The sequence below is a fragment of the Hermetia illucens genome, chromosome 2 (genome assembly GCF_905115235.1).
Source record: "Hermetia illucens chromosome 2, iHerIll2.2.curated.20191125, whole genome shotgun sequence".
In the NCBI taxonomy this organism is placed as follows: domain Eukaryota; kingdom Metazoa; phylum Arthropoda; class Insecta; order Diptera; family Stratiomyidae; genus Hermetia; species Hermetia illucens.
The window spans coordinates 112,275,184-112,297,454 of NC_051850.1; the positions used below are offsets into that span (position 1 = coordinate 112,275,184).

General features: G+C 38.0%; 1 protein-coding gene across 19 annotated transcripts in view; it reads right to left on the reverse strand.

Moving 5' to 3' along the window:
• The window catches only part of LOC119649039 (protein boule), a 32,225-nt gene extending 12,242 nt beyond the window's left edge, over positions 1-19,983 (reverse strand). For 7 of the 19 annotated variants that reach the window (XR_005249086.1, XM_038050999.1, XM_038051009.1 and 4 more), the window contains exons 1-7: positions 19,726-19,980; positions 8,839-8,997; positions 8,617-8,770; positions 4,604-4,663; positions 4,440-4,539; positions 207-277; positions 121-154 (exon numbers count right to left, since the gene is read on the reverse strand). Coding sequence is in view for 11 of the 19 variants with exons in the window: in XM_038050999.1 (XP_037906927.1) it covers positions 121-154; positions 207-277; positions 4,440-4,539; positions 4,604-4,663; positions 8,617-8,770; positions 8,839-8,936 (517 nt within the window). In the remaining 8 variants the exon portion in view is untranslated. Of the gene's footprint in view, positions 1-21; positions 155-206; positions 278-4,439; positions 4,540-4,603; positions 4,664-8,616; positions 8,771-8,838; positions 8,998-18,910; positions 19,069-19,526; positions 19,659-19,725 lie in introns of those variants that run through there. The other 12 variants (XR_005249085.1, XR_005249084.1, XR_005249081.1 and 9 more) reach the window with 6 other exon arrangements.
• Positions 19,984-22,271: the final 2,288 nt, after the last annotated feature.

Consider the following 22,271-nt stretch of genomic DNA (forward strand, 5'->3'; position numbering starts at 1 on the left):
TAAAAATCAAAAGAAACTTGCTTTAACGAACGTATGTCTGTTGAAACAAAATGAAAAACAATCGGCACAATCATATCCTGTGTGTACACACGTAACATATTGCCAAGTAAACTTAATTACCTTGATAGTTCTGAGGCCAAATGGTGGGAACATTCTGCAACGAAAGAGGAATAATTTCAAGAAACAATTCTAAATGAAAACCTTACCATTGGCACACTGTAGTATTGATAAAACGGCTGGTACGGCATTGAAGGTGGGTATATTGTTGGCACACCTGCTGTAAGATTAATTCGGACGTTACTCTCGTACTAGCAAAATAACTTGGAAATGAAATCGCCTATATGCCTTGCATACTCTCTGCAACAAACCAATAAGCAGATTCTCTTACCCCAGAGATAACCCACATTTGTTGAAGTGACTAACCTTCACTGGACGGGAGATCTATACAACGGCAGGAACAAACCCATGAAACTCTCAAACTGACAGATCAACGAAGTTTAGTTTTAGTTTAGTTTAGTGAGGGGAACCGCAGCTCCTAGCCCTCACTCCTTTTGTTTACCATCAGTCTACCGGAAGTCAATCCCTTTCTTCTTTTACGAAAAATTAATTGAAATTCAATCAAATTTGGACATTAATCATATTTCTCCGACAACCTTTGAGATTTTTTTGAATAACTTGAGCCAACCAGAGTTCTCCAACTGCGGGAAGTATGGCGACTCCAATTTTGCATTACTAACTTATATCATAAGAATATGAACCTCAATGCCGGTGAAAATTAAAAATTTGGAAGATGTTCAAAAAAATATTTCAGTCTACACCATTTTTTTGCTAATTATGTATACTTGAAATAATACTTTACTCAAATGTTGGCGCATTTTCTTCGTAACTTTGTGAAGAATCATACCTCCAAATTTCATAATGATCGGTTTGTTTCCTTTTTGAGTTAGAATTCCCGCAAATATGAAAAAAATCATTGAGAAACACGCAGTTGAAAGAAAATTACTTGAAAAGTCCTTCCCCACTCTTAATTACGAACGTTACAACTATTGAAAATGCACTTGTACAAGGGACTGACGCCAAGTATTTAAAAATACGCTATTTGCATAGCTCTACAAAATTATTATATAAAGCAATTACCTCCTAGGTGCTCGAGCTAATAAAATCGAAAGGAATGCCAATATCGCTTTTAATTTTTGCAGCGTATTCTGGAATAGCTAAGTTAACGATCTATACAATAAAAAAACATTCTAATCTCTTAATGTGGTTTCTCCTCCTAAGAACAAGAAAAATGCCGTTCTACCGCCCCTGGGTTCTTTCTGCCGGCAGGACTTCAAATTTCTCCATTAGGCTGCTTAAATCCTTGCAATATTTCACCTTTCAAAGTAGACTTGACAGTGGATGCCAAAAGCTGATTTTGGCCCCTCCATTGTGGACCCTTGGCGAACCAGTCTGTCAACTTGCTCATTATTAACGACGATGTTTGATTGCCCTGGTACCCACACATCAGCAGCAACTGGTGGCAATCCTACACCAACTGGCTTGATATGCCGATGCTGTTTAGTGCTGTTAACGCTGCCTGACTACTGACGGAGCAGACACGAATGGTACGACCCCGCCATTTTCGTCACAAATAGTTTTCTGCTTCCAATGATGGCATATATCTTCACCTGGAATGTGGTCGACATTTTTCCGAGGGATCGGGACAGTTCCCTAACCGGATTTCCGATCAGTTTTCCATGACTGATTCGTCGGTGAAAATGATTAGGTCTATAATCCCAAAAGACTCGTGGTTATTTATCGACAATTTTTAAAGCTTTGTGTCAAACAAAATCTAATTAAAATCAATTCATTGTTTCTCTGTCTGTCACCCGCATTTTTCACCAAAACGGCCAAATCAATCCGAACGAAATTTCGTGAACATATGGAAACTATGAAATCCCACGCATACCGTGTGACATAATAGTTTAAAAGGAGGCTCCCCATTCATGCAAAGGATGCATGTAAAAATTGTTTTTCCAGATATAGTCATGTGATACCCCACATCAAAGGTCTCGATTAGTACTTTCAGAATCTGAATTTGACGTGAATTGTAAAGTGCGCGAGTAAGGAGTTAAAATGTGCACATTTTCGGAAACTACTCAACCCAAAAAAAATCAGGATGGTGCGCTTATATGAAATCATCATCATCAATGGTGCAATAACCGGTCTTCTGTCTGGGCCTGCCATAATAAGGAACTCAAGACACCCCGGTTTGGCGCCGAGGTCTACCAATTCGACACCCCTCCCTCCCTGAAAGCTGTCTTGCTCCATCTCAGACACGGTCTGCCTCGTATTCTTTTTCGGGACTCGGAAAGTAATCATTCCTTTCACGGACCCATTCTCAGAAACTACCCAACCCAATTATCTGAAAAAATCAACAGGCTGCCACTATAGTGCCTAGGCTCCGAAATGCCCTCCATACCGATATCTGTTCAAATAAAGTTAATAATAATACTATAATCTTTAGTAATTAACAGCGAAACTCCCTTAGGTTCATCGTAGACTGAAATGCAGCAATATAAAATCCTGCCAAGTTTGGTGGAAATCACACTATTAATAATAAAGTTATAATAGATCAAAATTGCCGCTTTAGTGCAAATTCAAGACTTTGAATATCAGTATCACGCGAAAGCGGATATTTTCGCATAATATATGCATACATTACGTTCTAGGTACTAATGAGACAAATTTTCGCTCAAATGTTTTTATAGAAGAAATATACAAAACCTTTCATACCTGAGAAGCTTCCAGTTTTCCTACTTGTTCTCTTTTGACGATTGCGAGCATGCCTTTTTAAAGGCGAAACTGGAAATCGGATACTCCTGCCAAGGAATTTCCAAATGGACGGTAACAATATGATTGGCCGCCTTTACACTTGCCAATGATGTTGGCTCGAGCTAGGATAGCTTCGGAGGTCGTAGGATTCCTATATTATTCCTGGGTATGGTATTCGGACGTTAGCTTGTAGTCGCGATATACTTCTAAATACCTCCGACTGTTTGTAACAGGAGGGTTTTTCGCCCCTGATAAGGTGAGTAGCGTGTAGAAAGGAAATTCGTCTAATTGGCCGAAAGCTTTTTCCGTTCATGTAAGTGGGATTCCCTGGTTTGGCAATAAATACCACCTTTACATCGCTCCATTTGATTTGAATAAGCGTGCGATAGGCATCTATAATATATATTCTGAAAGTGCAGCTCTAGGGCTTCCATTCCCTCTATTATTAGAGCAGGAATAATGGGAACAAAGTAAATGCCCATTTTACTCACTCCAGTGATACTACTTTACATGCCAGAGTCTTGGGAAATGCATTTCAAGGAAATGATTTACTCCCTGTGTACCTCCCGCTCTGTAAACATAGATAACCCTCAAATTTTGAGGTTACCCCAAGAGACTTAGTCTCTTTGCAAAAGCGGCTCCATGATGTTCAGCGTATCGTATGCTCTCCTTTATATCTTTCTGCCAACGGCTAAATCAGATTCCTCCGGTTTGCCAAATCGGAATTCCACCATGGTGCTCTACTCTTCTTTGGCGTATTGAATAGACAGCTCTCTTCCAGAAGTTTCTCTCATGATAATTATGGTCATCGGCATTATTTTCCCAATTTCAACAATGGATTTGATGCGCCCGCCCATTGATCATAACTCGGGCGGTTCAGTTCTACTTTGTATGTTACCCAATCTGTCTTCTGCGCATTCCGGAATAGTGGTTGGAGGTGGATCCAGTACCGCTACCGCTCCAGTTTGCCCCTAGCCGATAATGCCTCGGACGCTCCTTCCACCTCAACCTAGGCACACAACCCAGTGTTTGTGGTTCGCCCGAAGGCAGTATTCTACCCGAGAACAAATGCTTACATATGAGCGAGACTTTAGCCTCAGCAAGTGGTGCCGACTGGAGCGTGAGGTCAAAAGTGCTGATCTGCCTGTTTCGGCTCGTCCGTTTAGTACTGGGACCCAATTAGGTTGGTTTCCATTTGAATAATGGAGAATCTGAATCTAGCTGATTAGGACTCAATACATACAAAGTACGTATATTGAATACCACTTTTTCAATGTACCAATATATATATCTGAATTTGGCGTTATCACAAAGCCTCATTTACATATAAATATAATTGATATTGATACATAAATGATTAAAAAACTAAAACGATATGTTTCCGTTTATAACCATTTCATATCAATAGGTTGTTTCCATTTTGTTGACGCCTACTATTATACCTGTAATCTTTTACTAACTAGCATGGCTTATTTGTTTCTATTGATATCTGAGAGTCAATTAATCTGTAGAAGTCTCACTGTGTAGAGGAAAACATGCTAACACATAGATTACATAGCAAGTATATTCATCCTGCGTATGCAAGGCTAGCAATTTCATGATAAAAACAGTAAATTCTCACTTACCTGGTGGGTAAACAGCTGCGAATTGATCAATAGGCATGTTGCTTATAGGAGCCGGAGGAGTAGCGGCATAATATACTGCACCATTTGTCGCACAGATAGTCTAATCAACAAAAAAGGATTGTTAATTAGGTCACAAAAACGAAATCCAACCAAAACACACGTACCTGTTTCTTTATAGCGGGAGCTATATTCAACTTCCTGTCCCTCAGGACAACACATTCGCCCTGTGCAAAAATGAAAGCCAATTATATTTTATTTTGAAAAGTAACTTACAATGCATTATACAAAGAGTGGTGTCAAATATATGAAGTAAAACAATTGTAAAAAGGCAGTATATTGGTTTTTCCATCAGTAAAATTGTAACAAAATTCGAAAACTAAAAGAACGCCGTGAACAAAATTCAACGAATCAATTCTTATAATGTAAAAAACTTCAATCACTCAGAAATTTCTGTGCGCTGGACAATAACTGAACGAACTTGGTATCTAGAAAATTGGCTCTAATAAAATCGAAAGTATATCCTCATTACTATAAATATTTTTTATAAAGATAGAATGAAGAATTTCAATCTAGGAAACTTCCATGAAGAACAGATATGCATTAGCTAAATGTGTAAAAAAAGGGGCCAAGGATGCGATATGTGTTTTATAGTAACGAAGCCATACCGTATTGTAATATGTACACTGATCAAAAAGTATATATAATGAAAAAATTTGCAGGTCTGTCTACAAGAAAAATTTTGAAAAAGTTGAATGAAAAAGGAAAACCTTGCAGCGTGAGTGCAGAACATAATCTCTTGTCATTAACAAAATTCCATCATCTGATATTAATGTACATTTGAGGAATACTTTCATTTGGGTAGTATCAAAAAATATTTCGGAAACTTGCAATTCAAGGAATATTACTTCTAAACATTTCACAAAATTCAGGCGCTCATTGATAAAATTTTCCGGGAAAAAACTGTAATTCGAAAATGTCAAGTAGATAAACTATCAACAGATCCTGTACCAGAAAGAATATTAACCCTCTCCTCGGTTTTTTTTTAAATGTTACGCCGCCATACATTTCACGCTCATATTTCTAACACCACGCATGCACCATCTGCTAATCCATACATATTTGAGTCTGTTTAACACTGAGGTTTAAGACACTACCTATTTTTCCATCTCATTTCAGAATCATTAAAGCAATATGGATATTAGCACTAGGACACATTACACTTTTCTCACAAGGATAATAATTACAAATTGTATAGCCGCATCATATTTTAAGATACATAGAAACAAGTGGTGCTCAAAATTGAGCGGAGGTAAATTCTACCCTGACTATCGCATATTTCATAATGCGGCTTTAAATTGGACATAACATAAATATATATTATTTGAATTCAATTAACATAACTAGCGAGAAAGTCGGCGATAGCGATAATATAGCACGTTAAAGATTATTTAACAAAAGCTTATACTCGAAAGTGGCCAAAAAAGAGTTTCATTGTAGTTCTTCAGTAAATGACTGTTTCATTTGGATAGGTTCTTAGAACGAGAACTTTTCACCTTATAACGTGTGCAGGTTGACCCTCGTTTCAAAATTAACCAATTGTAACCTTTCATTTAATAGCCTCCATGACCACATCACAAGAAAAAAATGCACTCTCTGTTCGCATCTATGGGGAGGTTCAGTGACAAAGGAAGAAAAAAGTAAGCGAAATGAACACCGTAAATATACAACTTTATTGGGAAATTGCTTTCGCCACAATGGGCAAAAATACCGAAAAAACTAGTCGGGATTATTTGATTGGTAAGACGGACAGATCAGCTTCCTTATCCCATTTCACGACTATGGCGGCGGACGCAGTCCAATTATCGGGGAGGCAAGTTCGATAACTTCAATTACAACGTAGAGAGCAAGAGCGTTTCAGCAGTGGAACGATAACTTATACAGGAGCTAAATCGAACAAGCGTTCCTGTTTCCTGCAACCGTTTGACAACACATTCGACCTCAGTGCAAAAAAAAAACAAAAAAAGTTGTGTAATATTAAGCACTCGAAATTCACCCTCCAAATAAATTCGACACACTGGTTGTTACGGATATGGTCCGAGTAAAATCGATCGATAATCCAAATCGTCAACAAAATTGCTTCTTCAACAATAAGTAACGGTAGCGTACATTCCATCATCAGAAAGGAACTTGGATTCTCAAAGATCTCAGCACGATGGGTTCCTCGTTTTCTTTCCCTTGGTCAAAAAAACGTGCATTTAGAAATTCGCTAGAGGTTTTTGGTTCATTATGTGGAGAAGAAGCAAGCTTTCTCAATTGTATAGTCACCTGTGATGAGACATGGGTTTACGACTACACGTCTGAATCAAGACAAATGAGCGAAGAATGGCGACAGCATATGAGGCTGCAGCAATAAAGACGAAAAAGCGATTTTGTCTGCAATTCTTGCCACCCTGTTTTGGGATCCCAAAGGCATTTCTTTAGTTGATTTCCTCCACGAATGCCCAACAGTAAATTCAGTTTTAGGTGTTAATTGCTGGATAAAACTAAAGCTGAATTTTGAAGCAAAAGATGGGGGCCTTAATCAGATTTGTCATTCCTTACGACAATGCACGGTAACACACGATGTGCAAAACTAAGCAAATTGAAGGAAATTCAGTGGGATCACCTGGGAACATCCATACAGCCCCGATTTGTCGCCGCGTGACTACCATTTGTTTGGTTTGGGGGCTCATAGAGATTGAACTCTTTGTGCGCAATCGATTAACAACTCAGCCTTCAAGTTTTTATGACGACGGAATCAGGAAACTTCCAATACGGTGGGTAAAATGTACTTCAGTACATGGAGAGACAAACTGTCTTCATCCAGATCGAGCAAAAGGCGCGAGATCTTGGACTGCACATCAATGAAGGCAAGACGAAAGTATATGGTGACAACGTCAGCACCAAAAACCAACCAACAACATCAAATCGCACTGCTCAAACGGGAAGAATAAAGAGAGGAGATTACAACTTTGAGACCGGGGTCGAAAATCACAACCGATAACAGCTACGATGATGAAATCCGCGCACGGTTGTTGGCAGCCAACAGAGGCTATTTCAGCTTACAAAAACTGTTCCGCTCGAAACGTCTGACCATAGGGTCAAAGCTCTTACTGTGCAAGACTATGATCTTGCCAGTCCTCATGTATTCCTCGGAGACAAGAAAAATGATCTTGCCAACAAGCGGTATGATGAGTACATGGAGATTGTATAGAAAAAGAAAAAAATGTTCTGGATTTATTTCGTATTCAGAAAAATCATTAAAAAATCCTCGTTTATATTTGACTGGCCCTTGTATTTTCCTAGTCGAAAGACGAAAATCGTACGACACCTACATTTAAGGATTTTCAACCACCTTGACTATAGTGCAAAAGAAGAAATGTTGTAAAGTTCTGAGTGGACAATGGAATAGAGAAGAAGAGGTACATCCAGAACACATTTGTGTGGAAACCTATTAACACAAATGGGCGTGCAGTGTGAACTAACGAGTCTTGATTTGTAATGGAAGAACTCGAAAATATAACCTTAAAATAAGGCGCATTAACATCTCCGATATCCGATATGTTAAGCATCATTCCAAAAAAAAGCTAATAATGTACCAGTTTAACGAACACCCCGATCTAAAAAAAGTGTATCCAGCTATCTTAAGTCTTTTTTGACGGTAATAATTACCGTTACTAAAACCCTGCATACAATATGAGTCACTAACACTAAATTGCAAAAAGCACAGAACATTTCTACACTTCTAATTTGTTTCCTCTTTTTTTAAGATACATAGTTCCTTCACTGCAAGTTTCCGTTTGATGTTTTTGCAATCTAGATTTCAGATTCTCTTCAATAGTAACAAGCCCATATGAGCATAACTCCTCAAATGTCATCCAAAATAAAACAAACATATCAGAAGTCTTCATCGAACAAAGTTTCAAAATTAAAACTGAACAAACAAAACTTAATCTTCCCTTAATGTTGCGATTTTTCATTTGTTTTTATATTTTTAGATAATTTCTCACACATTTATAATTTGCTATTATAAATGTATAGCAAAGATTCCCTGAATAAAAAAATTTATTTCGTGTTAATAAGATGTATTATCAAACGTATCTTATGCATTTACTTATTATGTATAAATTATACTTACATCACTCTGTAGCCTCTGAGCTTCTTGCTCCGTTTCAAATGTTACAAAGCCGTACCCCTTACTAACACCAGCTCTATCTACAATAATTTTCGTTGATTTGACATTGCCATAGGCCGAAAATACTCGGCAGAGTTCTGATTCTGTGGTGTCACTACTATAATAAGGGAAGAAACATTCAAATCATTAGTACAGTTGAACAGAGTAACGCGATCAACTATTTACCTGATGCCACCAACAAAAATTCGATTTGGGATTAATGTCCCATATTTCGGAGCCGATAAAGATGGATCTATCTGCGCAGTCCCGTTTGGAGCTGTCATTGTGTTTGATTCTTTGAAATATATATTTAGTATGTCTTATTGTTTCCACTGGAAATGCTTTCTGGAAAAGAAAAACAAATACATATTTTCAAATATTTTGAAAACCATTTTCAGCCCAAAAAACCGACAATTGATTAAATAATTTAGGAGAATTATAATTCACAGATTTCATGGGTATTTTTTCTCGTTTATCCCTTCACATAATACTACTCTGCAAAATGAAAGTTTATGAGACTGAAGCAAAACACAAAATGTATTCTAAGATTCATTTCACCGCTGAACGCAATAAGAACATTGCAGAATCTCAATCGCTGCTAGTAATAAGGCAATGAAATCCACTAATCATACGGAAATAAAAGCAATTTGTCAAACAATGTGTTCGAGATCTGATCTTCCCCTGCACCAAAACTACTACGAGATCAGTAGATGAAGCAACAATTCTTGTTACCAGCACCAAAGAAGGTACACCTGTTACAATATCAAACTAAATATTGGAGCCACGACAAAAAATCTCAACTAAATTCACACTAATCCCCACGAGAATACAACTTTCTTCGTTTGCATATTCCACGTCGATCTATTGTGTTTGTTTCCAAAATCCTTCCAGCCAACTTCAACATTTCGAATAGCTAATATTTCCGTTATCAATCAAAATTAGTTTGGGAGAACAAGAAAAAAATTAAGATGACTTGTGCCAGGGAAAATTATATGGCAACACTGGTACATCACATTGCAGCTTGAATTCCCGATGTATTATTTTGAGTGATCACAGCTAAATATTATGGCAATAGATGCTGTGTAAATTTCTTCAAGTATTTCTAGTGTACAAAATAAATTGACACTAAAACACCACATAAATATCGTATAGATGTTATAAAGACAGGAAATAAAATTTCAGTCTTCGAACAAATAAAAGGCCACTGCAAGTTCGCAAGTCACTGCTTTGTACAATACAATAAGGAATTCTGGCACCGTCACCGCAGTATTTTTCTTTTTAAGTTTGATTTGAGCTTTCAGAGAAAAGTTTGCTCGTTTGGATAAATTATCCTTTCGTATCCTTATCACAACAAAGAATTCTCCCATAGTGAAATTTTTGGGGACATTGTACCTTTACTGAATCCTTCAACAGGAAAAAAATCGAAAACAGGAATCTCAGCGATTCAGATATGAATGGTTTTGCGATTTCTAATGTAAGGATATTCGAGTGCACAACTGTTCCAACTGTACGAATTTGGTAATTTATATGCATCTAGAAGCATGTTATTATTCATTTTAGTGTAATATATTTACTCAAAGAGTTGGGTTGCAGTAAATGTACACAAAATAGCCAAATTGATCAACTTGGTCATTAAGGGGATCATCCCGTGTGTCGGGTTGGAGAAATCGATTTTTTTTTTGCATGAATTGTATCTATATATAGTGGAGAATATGTGGGCAAAGGGATTTTCCGATATTCCGAGTCCTTCAGAAATTACAGGGTTAAACAGGTAAGGAGTTTTCAGCCGCGGCTAGAGTACTCGATGAGAAAGAGCATCGAATCTTTTTTTACCTGTTAGTTTTTTACCTGAGCCTTATAAATTCGAAGACAGGTATAAATATAAAAAGATGGAAAACCAATCAATTGTCTAAACTTATTTGCTGTTTAGAATAAAAAGGATAATCCAGTCTAGAGTGAGCAATGAAAGGCTTTCAAGTTATACTCAGTTATATTTTGTTGTAAGTATTGTGCTGTTTGTGTGTTCAGTGATTTTTTTAAATGGATCGTACGAAGGGAGATCACTTTAACATTCAACGTCATGCTCGCACTAAAAAACGAGTATTTCATGGGAATCGATAGTTATCAGAGGAGAAAAAGGACTTCGCATCAACATCAGCAAAGAAACTTTTAGCAAGCATGCACATGGATGTTCCAATTGCGACAAGTTTTGTATATTGTATATTGGATTTTGCTGGAGTTTTCTCCGGTATTTCTGCAAATTTCTGCAAATAATAAAATATACATAGTAGTAAAAAAGGAATACGTAGGACATGTCGAGAAAAGAATCGGAACGCTGCTTAGAAATGCAAAGAAAAATCACAAAGGCATTGGTGGAAAAGGGGCTGGAAAACTTACTGATAAGGACCTCACTACATTTTCTGGACTAGCTATTCGTCGACACGCAAATTCGATAGAAGGAATGAACCAGCAAATTTGGGCAACTTTCTTCCATAAATGTTCTACAGAGGAAAATCCTCAGCATCAAAATTGTCCAGCAGGCGAGGACAGTTGGTGCAAATGACGCAAAGCGGAAGCTAAAGGAGAACTGGATAGTTTTCACCACGAGAAGGCACCTTTGACTGAAGAAGTTCAGACAGTCATCAAACCAATCTACGAAGATTTGTCACGAGATGATCTCTTGAACAGATGTTTAGGAGCAGAGACCCAGAATAACAATGAGTCGTTAAATGCATTGATCTGAACTTTCGCTCCTAAACACCTTCATTCAGTTGGTCACATATGTCAGGTTTATGCCGACCGCCGTAATGAAGCGCGAATTTGGCGGTCCGAACGACGATCGACTGACCTCGCTAAAAGAGCTACAATTGACACCAGAGAGCAACAATCGGCCTTACAAGACTTTTTTGAAGAAACGGAGGATGCTCTCTATGGACCAGGTATAGCAGATTAATGGTGAGCTAAAGCTTTACTGTTGATAATCACATTTAAATTTTCAAATGCGTTTTTCTCGAAACTGCATCTTAAAAATCGGCTGCCACCATAGCTCAAAATCTATCCAACCAAATTCTTTGAAATTTTCACGGCTTCTTTAGTACATATTTCTACGGTCCGCAAACTAGGATAATTGCAATCGGACGGGTCGTTTTTTTTTATTCATAAAAAAAGCCGTAAAAAAACACCAAAATCCAAAAAATTAAGTTTGAAAGCCCACCAAAAATTTACCTTTTAATATTTTCTGATTATCCTAGTTTGCGGACCGTGGAATATTGTCCACATTAAAATGCCGTTTAGTTTTTTTTCCCTCAGATGAACACAGCGCCCTCCAGCGTGGCAGCAGAAAAACACATTTCTGTGGAGATGGGTGCATAAATTAGCACCTATTCCGAAAATTAGCTACGAAATCAAGCTGAAAAATTTATCACATATACTAGAGATATCAATAAACATATGGTGAAAAAATCACGTTTCTATCTTTATCCAGTCCTTCAAAATAATTTTTCAAAAAAAGGCAAAAAAAACGGACTTCACACGGGATGACCCCCTTAATGATAGGAATCCTACTAAACTTGACAATATTCCTAGAAAAATTTATGATTATAGGATTAGACTAGGATTGACTGAAGAAAACTAGTCCCCAAAGTATCGATATTGAAATTGAACAAGACGTGAAATCGAAAAATTCAAGGCTTTCATCCCCATAAAAGCTGGAAGGACTCGTTGTTACATTAAGGATAACTTGCTTGGTAATTTCAATGCAAGATATAATTCGTAATCAGCTTTTACTTAAAAAATTATGATTAGAACGCAAATATATGGTAAATTTATAGAGAAAGTGATATAATATGGGCAACCTTATATAGTACTAAATACTAGAAAGGGAAAGTTGTTGGAAAGATATTGCAAAGCCCACTAGCAACCACAACTGCGATCTATTGTCCTCAACTTTAAGAAAACTTTAGTTCTCTGTGAAACGAATGTCTTGGTGCTAGAAATTTTAACGTCAGGCATGCGCATCGAGAACCCACACCAAATACCTCCAAAGGGAGACAGTTAAGGAACGAACTGTGCTCAGGCCTTTTCATTTCTCCTCCCTGCGTTCTATTCCACAATTACCGTCATGAAATGAAGTGCTCAAAGCTTAAATTCAAATTGGATGTGTTATCGATTAAAGGTTGGGCTGACAAGTTCGTAGGCTAACACACAGATGACGCTACTAGTGCCAATTCTATATGATTTTTAGTTAACTCTAACTTTTAAAAGACACGTGTACAAATTAAAATTATTAATTTGTGAGATAGGGCATTTTGAGTGAAGCAACTTTTGTTAATTTTAAAAACATCAAAAAAGTCCACAAAATAGTTTTAGATGAGCGCAAAGTGAAGTTGGTCGAAATAGTTGAGGCTCTAAGGATATCAAAAGAACGTGTTGGACATATCGTGCATGAATGTTCAAAGTGGGTGCCGCGCAAGCCCACAATCGACCAAAAACAACGAGTTGACGATTCTCAGCAGTGTTTGAAGCTCCTCCTCCATAAAAAAAACCCGAATTTATGCGCCAATATGTGACAATGGACGAAACATGGTTCCATTATTTCACGTGGTAAACCGAATGCAAAGCGTGCAAAGACGCCACAGTCGGCTAGCAAGACTATCGCATCAGTATTTTGGGATGCGCATGGTATAACAAACAACCGCACCAGGCGCGGAAGTTTCACCAACAAGTCAGCAGGATGAAACTTTATACACCTCGATGCTTATCCTGCCGAGACAAAGAAGGAAATCTGATTTCCGACAAAATAGGTATATTGGAGCGATGGGTTGAGTATTTTGATGAACTGCATAACGACCAGACCGTCGCCAAGTTGGAAGTCCCGCCAAATGAAGACGACGAACAAATACTGCCACCATCAAGTATAGAAGAAACAGTAGTTTTTTCTAGTAGTTGTATATCAGTATCAATTACTGGAGACAGACATGTGTCTGTATATGTAAGTGCTAATTAAGTTTGGGCGTAGTACCCATTAGGATAGTCATGTGTGCACGTTAGTACCAGTGGCATTTACTTTAGGTACATATTTACATGCTTTTGTCCACTGGGTAAAGGTAAAATACGTAAAGATGCCTCAGATCAATTTGGATAGGCTACGTTTGTTTATTTAGGATTAGCTAAATATTTAACTATGATGAGTTTAGCAATTAATGAAGGAATCTTTTGCATTGTTAGCTATGTACGAGTAAAAAACCATGCACAGGGAGTTCCTCACATAATATGAACACAAAACCTTTTACCCGAAGCGCCCAGCTTCCGGTATGCCGACTTGTTTAAATATCAAATCAAACAAGGAATACTGGAAACTAGACAATACTTCTCAGCAATCTTTTTGCATGTAACCCAAGCCTTTGACATGGTATGGACCGAAGTTCTAAACTTTAATGCTTTAAGTCACGCCACTGTACGAGTTTTCCAAAGATAAATTCTTAGGACGGTCCCTTTACTTTATCTATACTTCCCAACTGAACCAAGTTGTTAACCTCAACGCTTCCAAATAATACGCTCATTTCAAGTATGCACTTCGACCCTCAGGATGCGTTAAAAAAGCTGCAAAACAATGATTCGCAAGAACGAAAGAAGAGTGCTTTCACACTAAAACAATAGTCAAGTCGGAATACCGGAAGCTAATGCTTCGAGTATAGAGGTTTTGTGTTCATCTTATGTGATAAACATTCGTATATGGCCAAAAACCAGAAATATTCCTTCATGTTTTTTTTCAAACTACATATACGTATATACATATTACGGAGGTAGATATTATGGTCAACCTAAACATGTAGTGTAACGTTGCGGTTTTGAGTGAAGTGCTTTAACACACTTCGAGACCCTGATCCAATATGGATTGTTGCACCAACGATTATTATTATTAAATAAATAAACATTGCCTATTACTGAATACTATACTGATACATGCACGTATATAAATCGATTGTATACACATTTCAGATTTACTTCTTGCACAAAAGCATAAATATTACATACACAGTGCGTATATTAAATATTGCTGGTTTAATGTGCAAATATATCTATGTAAATTAGGTACTACCCCAAAGCTTCATTAGCTTATACATATAAATACATACATGTCTGTCTCGAGTAATAGCTGTGATATTGACGAATTGATATGTTATGATGGCGTCATACATGTTTTAGAATGCACGAAATTCACATAAAATTAAAAAAATTCACCTTTCATAACTTTACTAATAATAGGGGCATTTCCTTAAAACTTACCAAAGTTATGTCTTATGTTATCACTTATACTAATGCCAACATTCTGTACTTAAGGACGGTTTTCGAGTGAATTTCTAAAATGTGCTAATATACTATTAATTTGTGCAAATATAGGAACCTTTAGAAAGTCTCTCTTAAACTGTGTTGAGCAGCCCATAGAAAGCCTCCTTCTCGTCTGTATCGGAAATATCTCTTGGTGCGTAACACTGCACTATTGAGATGTTTCTCATCCTGGGCTGATATCTCCCAGTTAGTAATCTAGCTGATAGCCCTATCCAGGCATGAAGACATGTCTAGCGGACGCGGAAAGTATTAACCCGACACTAGATTCAACCTTACTTCCCGCAGGTTTGTCGGAGTACAGCAACACTGTACCGCAACACATTCCAGGACCCAACAAACCGTTGACGAAAGCAAAATGTCGTAGCCGAGAGACCATTCGAGAACTGTAGCTTGCTAGACTACAAAATGCCATCCCTTTAATTTGCCTTTTACAATAAGCTCACAGCGAAGTCCCTACCTCTGCGGAGTACAGCTTTCCCATGAAGCTAGCCTCGCCTTCTCCCTGCGAACTCTTCCTCTCTCAACCAGGTTTGGGATCCTCTATAAACCTTTTTATTCTTTCAAATTACTTAAGAAATTACTGTTGAAGAGAATATTGCCGTTTGCATCTGAAACCACCCCCGATCAGTTTGGATTTTGAGGAAACACGGCGCTATTGAACTACTCCACAGAAATGGTTCTGAAATCAGATCTGTTCTGAAAAATAGAATTCCTCGACATCGTGCAGGCTCTCGACGCAGTGATTCGAACTCCTAGTATATAATGCAAAATAGTTACTCACTGTAAAAATGCATCGCATTGTCTAATATTTCCTTGCTGTATGAAAATTCAGAGTAAAGTACACAATTTTCACGTTTCTGGACCATCATATACAGTGGAAACTCTCTTAGCGAACACCCCCCTCTTGGGCGGACAATTTTTCTCTGATTATGATTTTTTTGTACATGTCAGAACAATTTGCCTCTCTTGGCCGGACACCTACCTCATGACCGGACGTGGACAATAGATTTTATAATTTAACCTCTTAATAGTGTACACAACGCACAAAATTGTGCGTAGGAATGCAAACGTAAGAGTCCACAAACTAATTGGGGACTCTCCTGATAAGAACTGTATGCGTTAATTTCGTTTATGAGCACAACATTGTCTCATTCATTCGCAGCAAGTTGAAGTGAAAAGTCTAAAAGGTAAAATAATAATGTCAGAGAGCAAAGTGTTTTCTTTAAAAGAGAAAATAGATATTCTCAACGGATATGAAAATATATCAGTGCGTGTGCTAGCCAAACGGTAAAACTATAGGCAAATAATGTAAAACAGTTGATATAGGAAAGACGCAGGCTTCCCTTTTTGTGCGTAATAAAGGGCAACAAGATGGATTGCTGGAGAAAATATATATAATAATAGTAAAAAGATTATCAATTCAAAAGGGACAAATATTGATGCCATGGTTTATAACTGGTTTTGCAAGATCCGGGACCAATTATTCAAGAGAAAGAAATAATCTTAAGCCTTGGAGTTAAAGATTTCCCCGCATCTAACGGTTGGCTGCAAAGATTTCGCAGTAGACACAACATAGCATTTCGATGTGTCTGGTGAAGCATCTGTTGTTAATCCACAACATTATTGACCCCAGGGCATTTATAATGCCGACGAAACAGGTCTTTTCTTTAGAACATTACCCAACAAAACGGTAGAAAATTGCCCAAAAGTTAACAATTTTACTGTGCGCTAATTTAGCATGAAAAAAAGAAAAAACCCTCGTAATTGGGAAAGCTGCATTTGCCTCCATGACATCAAGCGGTTGCCAATATTTTGGCATTTTAATAAAAAGGCGTGGATGGCACGCGAGTTAATGACCCAGTGACTAATGGAATTCGATCAACAATTTAGCAGCAAAAAAAGGAAAATTCTGCTTTTCCTAGACAATGAAACTTCGCATTCTCGCGACTTGCAATTACAAAACATACAAATTATTTTTCTTCCAAGCAACATGACATCAGCTTGTCAGTCGTTAGATCGGGGCGTTATTAAAAATTTCAAAGATCACTATCGAAGCATGCATGTTAGGCACGTCTTGGCAAGCATTGAAAGTTCTTCGGCGAAGAAACCAATTAACGTCTTGGAGGCTATGCATTTCATAAAATCAGTCTGGATTAAGATTCAGCAGTAACAATTATAAACTGCTATAGAAAAGCTGAACTTGACAAAAATGATTCTAAATCAGAGGAACTCCACCCTGAGGATGACTTGTCCTCAGCAAATTTGCCTTCTATTTTTCAGTTGGCAGAAACACTTGGGGAGGGCTATTCCGACGCAACAAAATTCCTCGAAATCGATAAAGAATTAGCCATTGAGCCCCCATTAATACTCCCAGAGATTGCGATCGACGGTTCAAGTAGCGAAATCTGCTTAGATGAAGAGGATTCCGACACTGAACAGCTTGAGGTTCTGTTAAATCAGGCTGCTTTGACAACAATTTCAACATTCGTTTTTTTGTAAAAACAACTATATCGCTTGCGGGCATTTAAATAATTTAGAGGGACGTATTCAAACACTGTTCTTGGAAGAAAAACAGAAAAAGTTAGTTCAAAATTTCCCCGACTTTTCTGAAAAACCTAATGTAAATAAAAATTTACTTACGAGGGTAACCTCCCTCAATAGATTTTTTTCCAAAAAAATTGAATTATTCCTACTTATTTACGGACACCCGTCTAAATCAGACAAAATTGCTCGACGGTCAGTGTCCGCCATTAGAGTTTTTACTGTACAATCAGGAATCCCCCAAGATAGTAAGCTAAGTCACGTGCTGCAGCTCATTTTCAATTCAGATCTGCCTGCAGATAGTAGAATGATCACCTAAAATGGTTAATTCAAAACCATTTTGAATGAGATTTTGTCCTTGCAAAAGAAAAATAAACCGTTCTGCGGCAAATATTTAAAGTGACGTCCTTTGCAGAGTTCTTTATTACATAGGTAAGGAGCACTTTTTTGCCTACGGCAGCGTGTTTAGCATAAATATATCCAATTCTCCAGGACGGGAGCAGCCTTTCGCTACTAAACATCACGGATTGATTTTTGGAGTCAGAAATATTTTTTGTGTAGTGATTTCCTGAATCAAATCTCAGAGATAGAAACAAAGCAGCTAAACGATAGTCTTGTGCAACCAATGAAATATTGCTAGGAAAAAAATCAAAAGATGAGTTCAATCAGCAAAAAAATAAACGCTCCGAAAAATTCATGATTGTTAGTGTTCGTGAAATAGCAGCTTTTGTTAATTCAGAACGGCTGAGGATCATTTGGAAGAAAAGCTCCTTATTTATGCATCTACCCAGAATTTAAAAATTCCACAACCAAGTTTCCCCCAAAGAAACTTGAAATCCAAACGAGTTTCCCTAGCGAACGAAAACTACTAAACTTACATTGATAATTAAATTCCCAAAAAAAATCACAAAAGCCATGTGTGCCCGTTTGGCTCTTGATTTTACAACGCTCCATCACTGAACGCCTGACTGACAGCAGCACGGCTCATGCGCAACATATTCGAATTTGCGCTATTAATTTTTATCATTTGAACTTGCGCACAGGTGTTAGCCGACTTACAACATTCGCCGTTCACAGGTTACGCTGAAAGTGAGCTTGGCCCGCTAGAACGCAATGCATTCAACTCAAGTAGCCACAGCAAAGGCTGCAGCATCTCTCCGCACTTTAATTTCAGCACATTCGACACCAAGCAGCGACCAACTGCTCACTATTCCAGTTTTCTCTCAAAACGCTTTACACTTTCGCGAAACAACGTTAAACGCTACACACGAAAACGCGCAGCCCAATTTATTGCTAATGCAAAGATTTCTCGCTACAACTTGAAGCGAAGCAGAGAAGAAAAGCGATAAGACCAAATTTACATTACCGTCGCTGTCCCACTTCCGTGAAATCGGCGGATCAGACAACTATCGATGGAAATTTCGTGCAATCCCGTTTGGCTATTCATTCACTAAAAAGCCAGTAGAAACAATGCCGATTAGCAGAGGCTATAAACAAAAAATCGCCATAAGACCGAATGAAAGTCAGAAGCCCGTAGTAAAAAACACCTCATTCTCGCCTCCCGACTAGCCAGCCGTCTGTCAAGTAAGCGAGCTCCGCCGTTGAAATGCACTATGGCAAATATAGGTTAGCGGAGGCAAGTCTCGAACCCGCGACCCTGGCCCCCGCCCGCACTCCTTCCGACCACCACCGCTCCACACCGCACGCCGTCGCCCACAAGCCTGCTCCGCACACCCCTTGCACTTTACTTTTCACGACCAACACCTGAGAGATTTTTCGATTTCAACTCTTCTGCGGACCCTCGGGCCCACGGGAACTGCCAACTCCGCTGCTGCCGCCCGCTGCATCCGCGCTGACACAGTAACCCCATTCTCTCGTGCACTCCACAGACCGAAAAATCGTCCAACGGAAAGTAGATCGAAATGCAGTACAGCAATCGCGCAACTTATCGGCAGGGCGCCTCGTATTTATCACCAAAATACCTTAAATTGCACTTGCAGTCGCCCTCCAGGTCCAATCTTATCGCGAAAACATCACATGAGCTCCACTCCGCCGTCCAATGCCAAACAATGTGAGAAAAAGTTCGCAGGAGCGAAATACGTCCTCGTCGAAATCTCGATTTCGATTTTTCCGTGCACGGAAAATTGGGGAAGGAAATACTTTTCTGCTATGGATACTCACCTCAACTTTTCTCGGCGACTTTTTCTCGCTTCCCGATTAAACGGACACCACGTACGGAGACGATTCTATCAAATGTTTTTAATTATTTTATCTTTCGAACGGATATTCCGTGCTCAACAATTTCGCGTTTTACTGAGGAAAAAACAACTTTTTTGCGAAAAATAAAACTTTTCGTCGTCGTCGACCCCCTCTCCCACGAACCAAATGAAACTCAATATTCAAGATGGCTACTCAGATGGTTGGGTGAATACTGCGCCATAAACAACACAATTGGGCGAAAAAGCTCACGGCGTACTACGATAGCTTTTCAGTAATTTTCAAAACTACTGTGCAAACGTTGACACGTATTTATCAGTTTTCATTTGTTTTCAATAATATTAGCCGCTGTAAGGCGCCCATATCTCAAGATTTTCTTTTAAATTGGGAGCTCATAAAACAAGCAAAGATCATTTGGCAAGAAAATCCAGTAATTTTAAATTCTAAATAAAGATTAAATAAAGATAATTGCGACCTTCTTATCGTCAACAATTTCTACATAGGTTTTTCGTTTAAACGAGTTTAGAAATAAATAAGGTTAATTTGGAGGTTCAACGACACTTTTCTCTTAGCTTGAAATTGGTCTGAGACAGTTTTAAATTTTAAAACTCTATTAAGCAAAAGTCGTTAAATATTTTCTTTTGAATCTTCCAATGTAAAGGAAATATCAAAAGTCATACAAAATGTAAAATGAAAACCACAGAATACATTCAAAGTCCGGATATTAAAGTATTTGTGTGACGCAAAACCCTATTAAAATTAGTTTTTGTCTGCTCTTGTCTGTTTACCTGTTTTTTTAGATGTTATATAAAACAAAACCCTATTAAAATCGCTTTACATTTTACTCAGAAATGGTTGTACTGATTGACACCAAATTTGGCGGAAACGTTGGAACTGTGAACACCCATCCATGCAAAGAGTTACATCATTCTACAAAGAATTTAAATCGGGTGTAATTTTTTTTGCCGAATATAGTCATGTGGGATATCAAATGAAAGGTCTCGATTAGTACTGAGCTAGTCTCAATTTTGACATGAATGTCAAAGATGGAGGGTGGGGCTAAAAAATGATAATTTCTTTCACATTTTTAGATAACACAGAAAAAAATCACGAAGCTGCCACTATACCATTCCTGGGCTCCGAAATACCATCCATACCGATATTTGTTCAAATGAAGTCAATAATAGTATATTACACTATTTTTTAGTAATTGACTGCAAAACCGGCTTAAGTCCATTGAACCATGACATTCCAAAAATATTTACAATAATATATAACAATATTATTGGCTATAATATATAACATAATTCAACCAAGTTTGGTGGAAATCGCACTATTACTAACAGTACAAATTCTAAGATTTTGAATGTCAGTAGCACGCGAAAGTTAATATTCTGACGATATATATATAAAATGTCACTATATAAGAAATACACAAAACCTTTCATACTAGAAGAAGGTTTCCCGACTCGTTTTTTGTTTAATCCAGAAGTATATATTTTCAGATTGCAATGGTTCAGGTTTCTAATTGAAACCACACCCTACGTCCCCTACCCTATGGAAATGTCGTTATAGTATTATATCACAAAGCGAATCTATAATACATGGCGCTTGCTGAATCTTCCTTGTTCTGTGATGACCTTCTTTTCCGCTTTGCTCAGGTTTTGTCGGATGGTTTCGATCATGAAATTGATCATATCCCAGTTGTTCTAGTAAGGGTGTATACTCGTCACTAGATTATCTGATCCCACTACTTTTCCATTCGCTAGACCGAAGACTGGCATCGGAATATAGTGCTATAAAAGAGGAAATCTATTCTATAAAGAGCGTTTTCAGATATCTTTTTCCATTTATAAGGCTTAGACAATGGGCAGACATTAATCTTAGATCTTTTAGGAAGTCATCCTAGCTGGAAAAGTGAGGCAAATTGTGAAATCTCTCGAACTACTCCCAACGTTTTCTGTGTTTCTTAAGCAACTGGGCTAAATTGTAATTAACCTCTCTAAGCCGTCTTTAATGGTAAGGATACATCTGCAAATCAATGGACTCTCTTTGAAGAGTACTCGGTACTGTTGCTATTTACAAAACGGTGTCTACTTTTTAGCATGCCATACTAATACAAGTCCGGATAGCTGAGTGGTTAGAGCGCAAGGCTGTCGTACGGAAGGTCGCGGTTCCAATCTCGCTGGCGGCAGTGGGATTTGTATCATGATTTGACGTCGGATACCAGTCGACTCAGCTGTGAATGAGTACCTGAGTCAAATCAGGGTAATAATCTCGGGCGAGCGTAATGCTGACCACATTGCCTCCTACAGTGTAGTGTTCTGTAGTGTACCGTTACGGCCTTGAATGAAGTGTTCTAACACACTTCAAGGCCCTGATCCAATATGGATTATTGTGCCAACGATTATTATTATCATTATACTAATACAAGGTTTTTCCTATTACCATAGTTGCCATATCATCTGTTATAACTTTGAAATGAGAAATCATAGCAGAGTCCTGAAGGC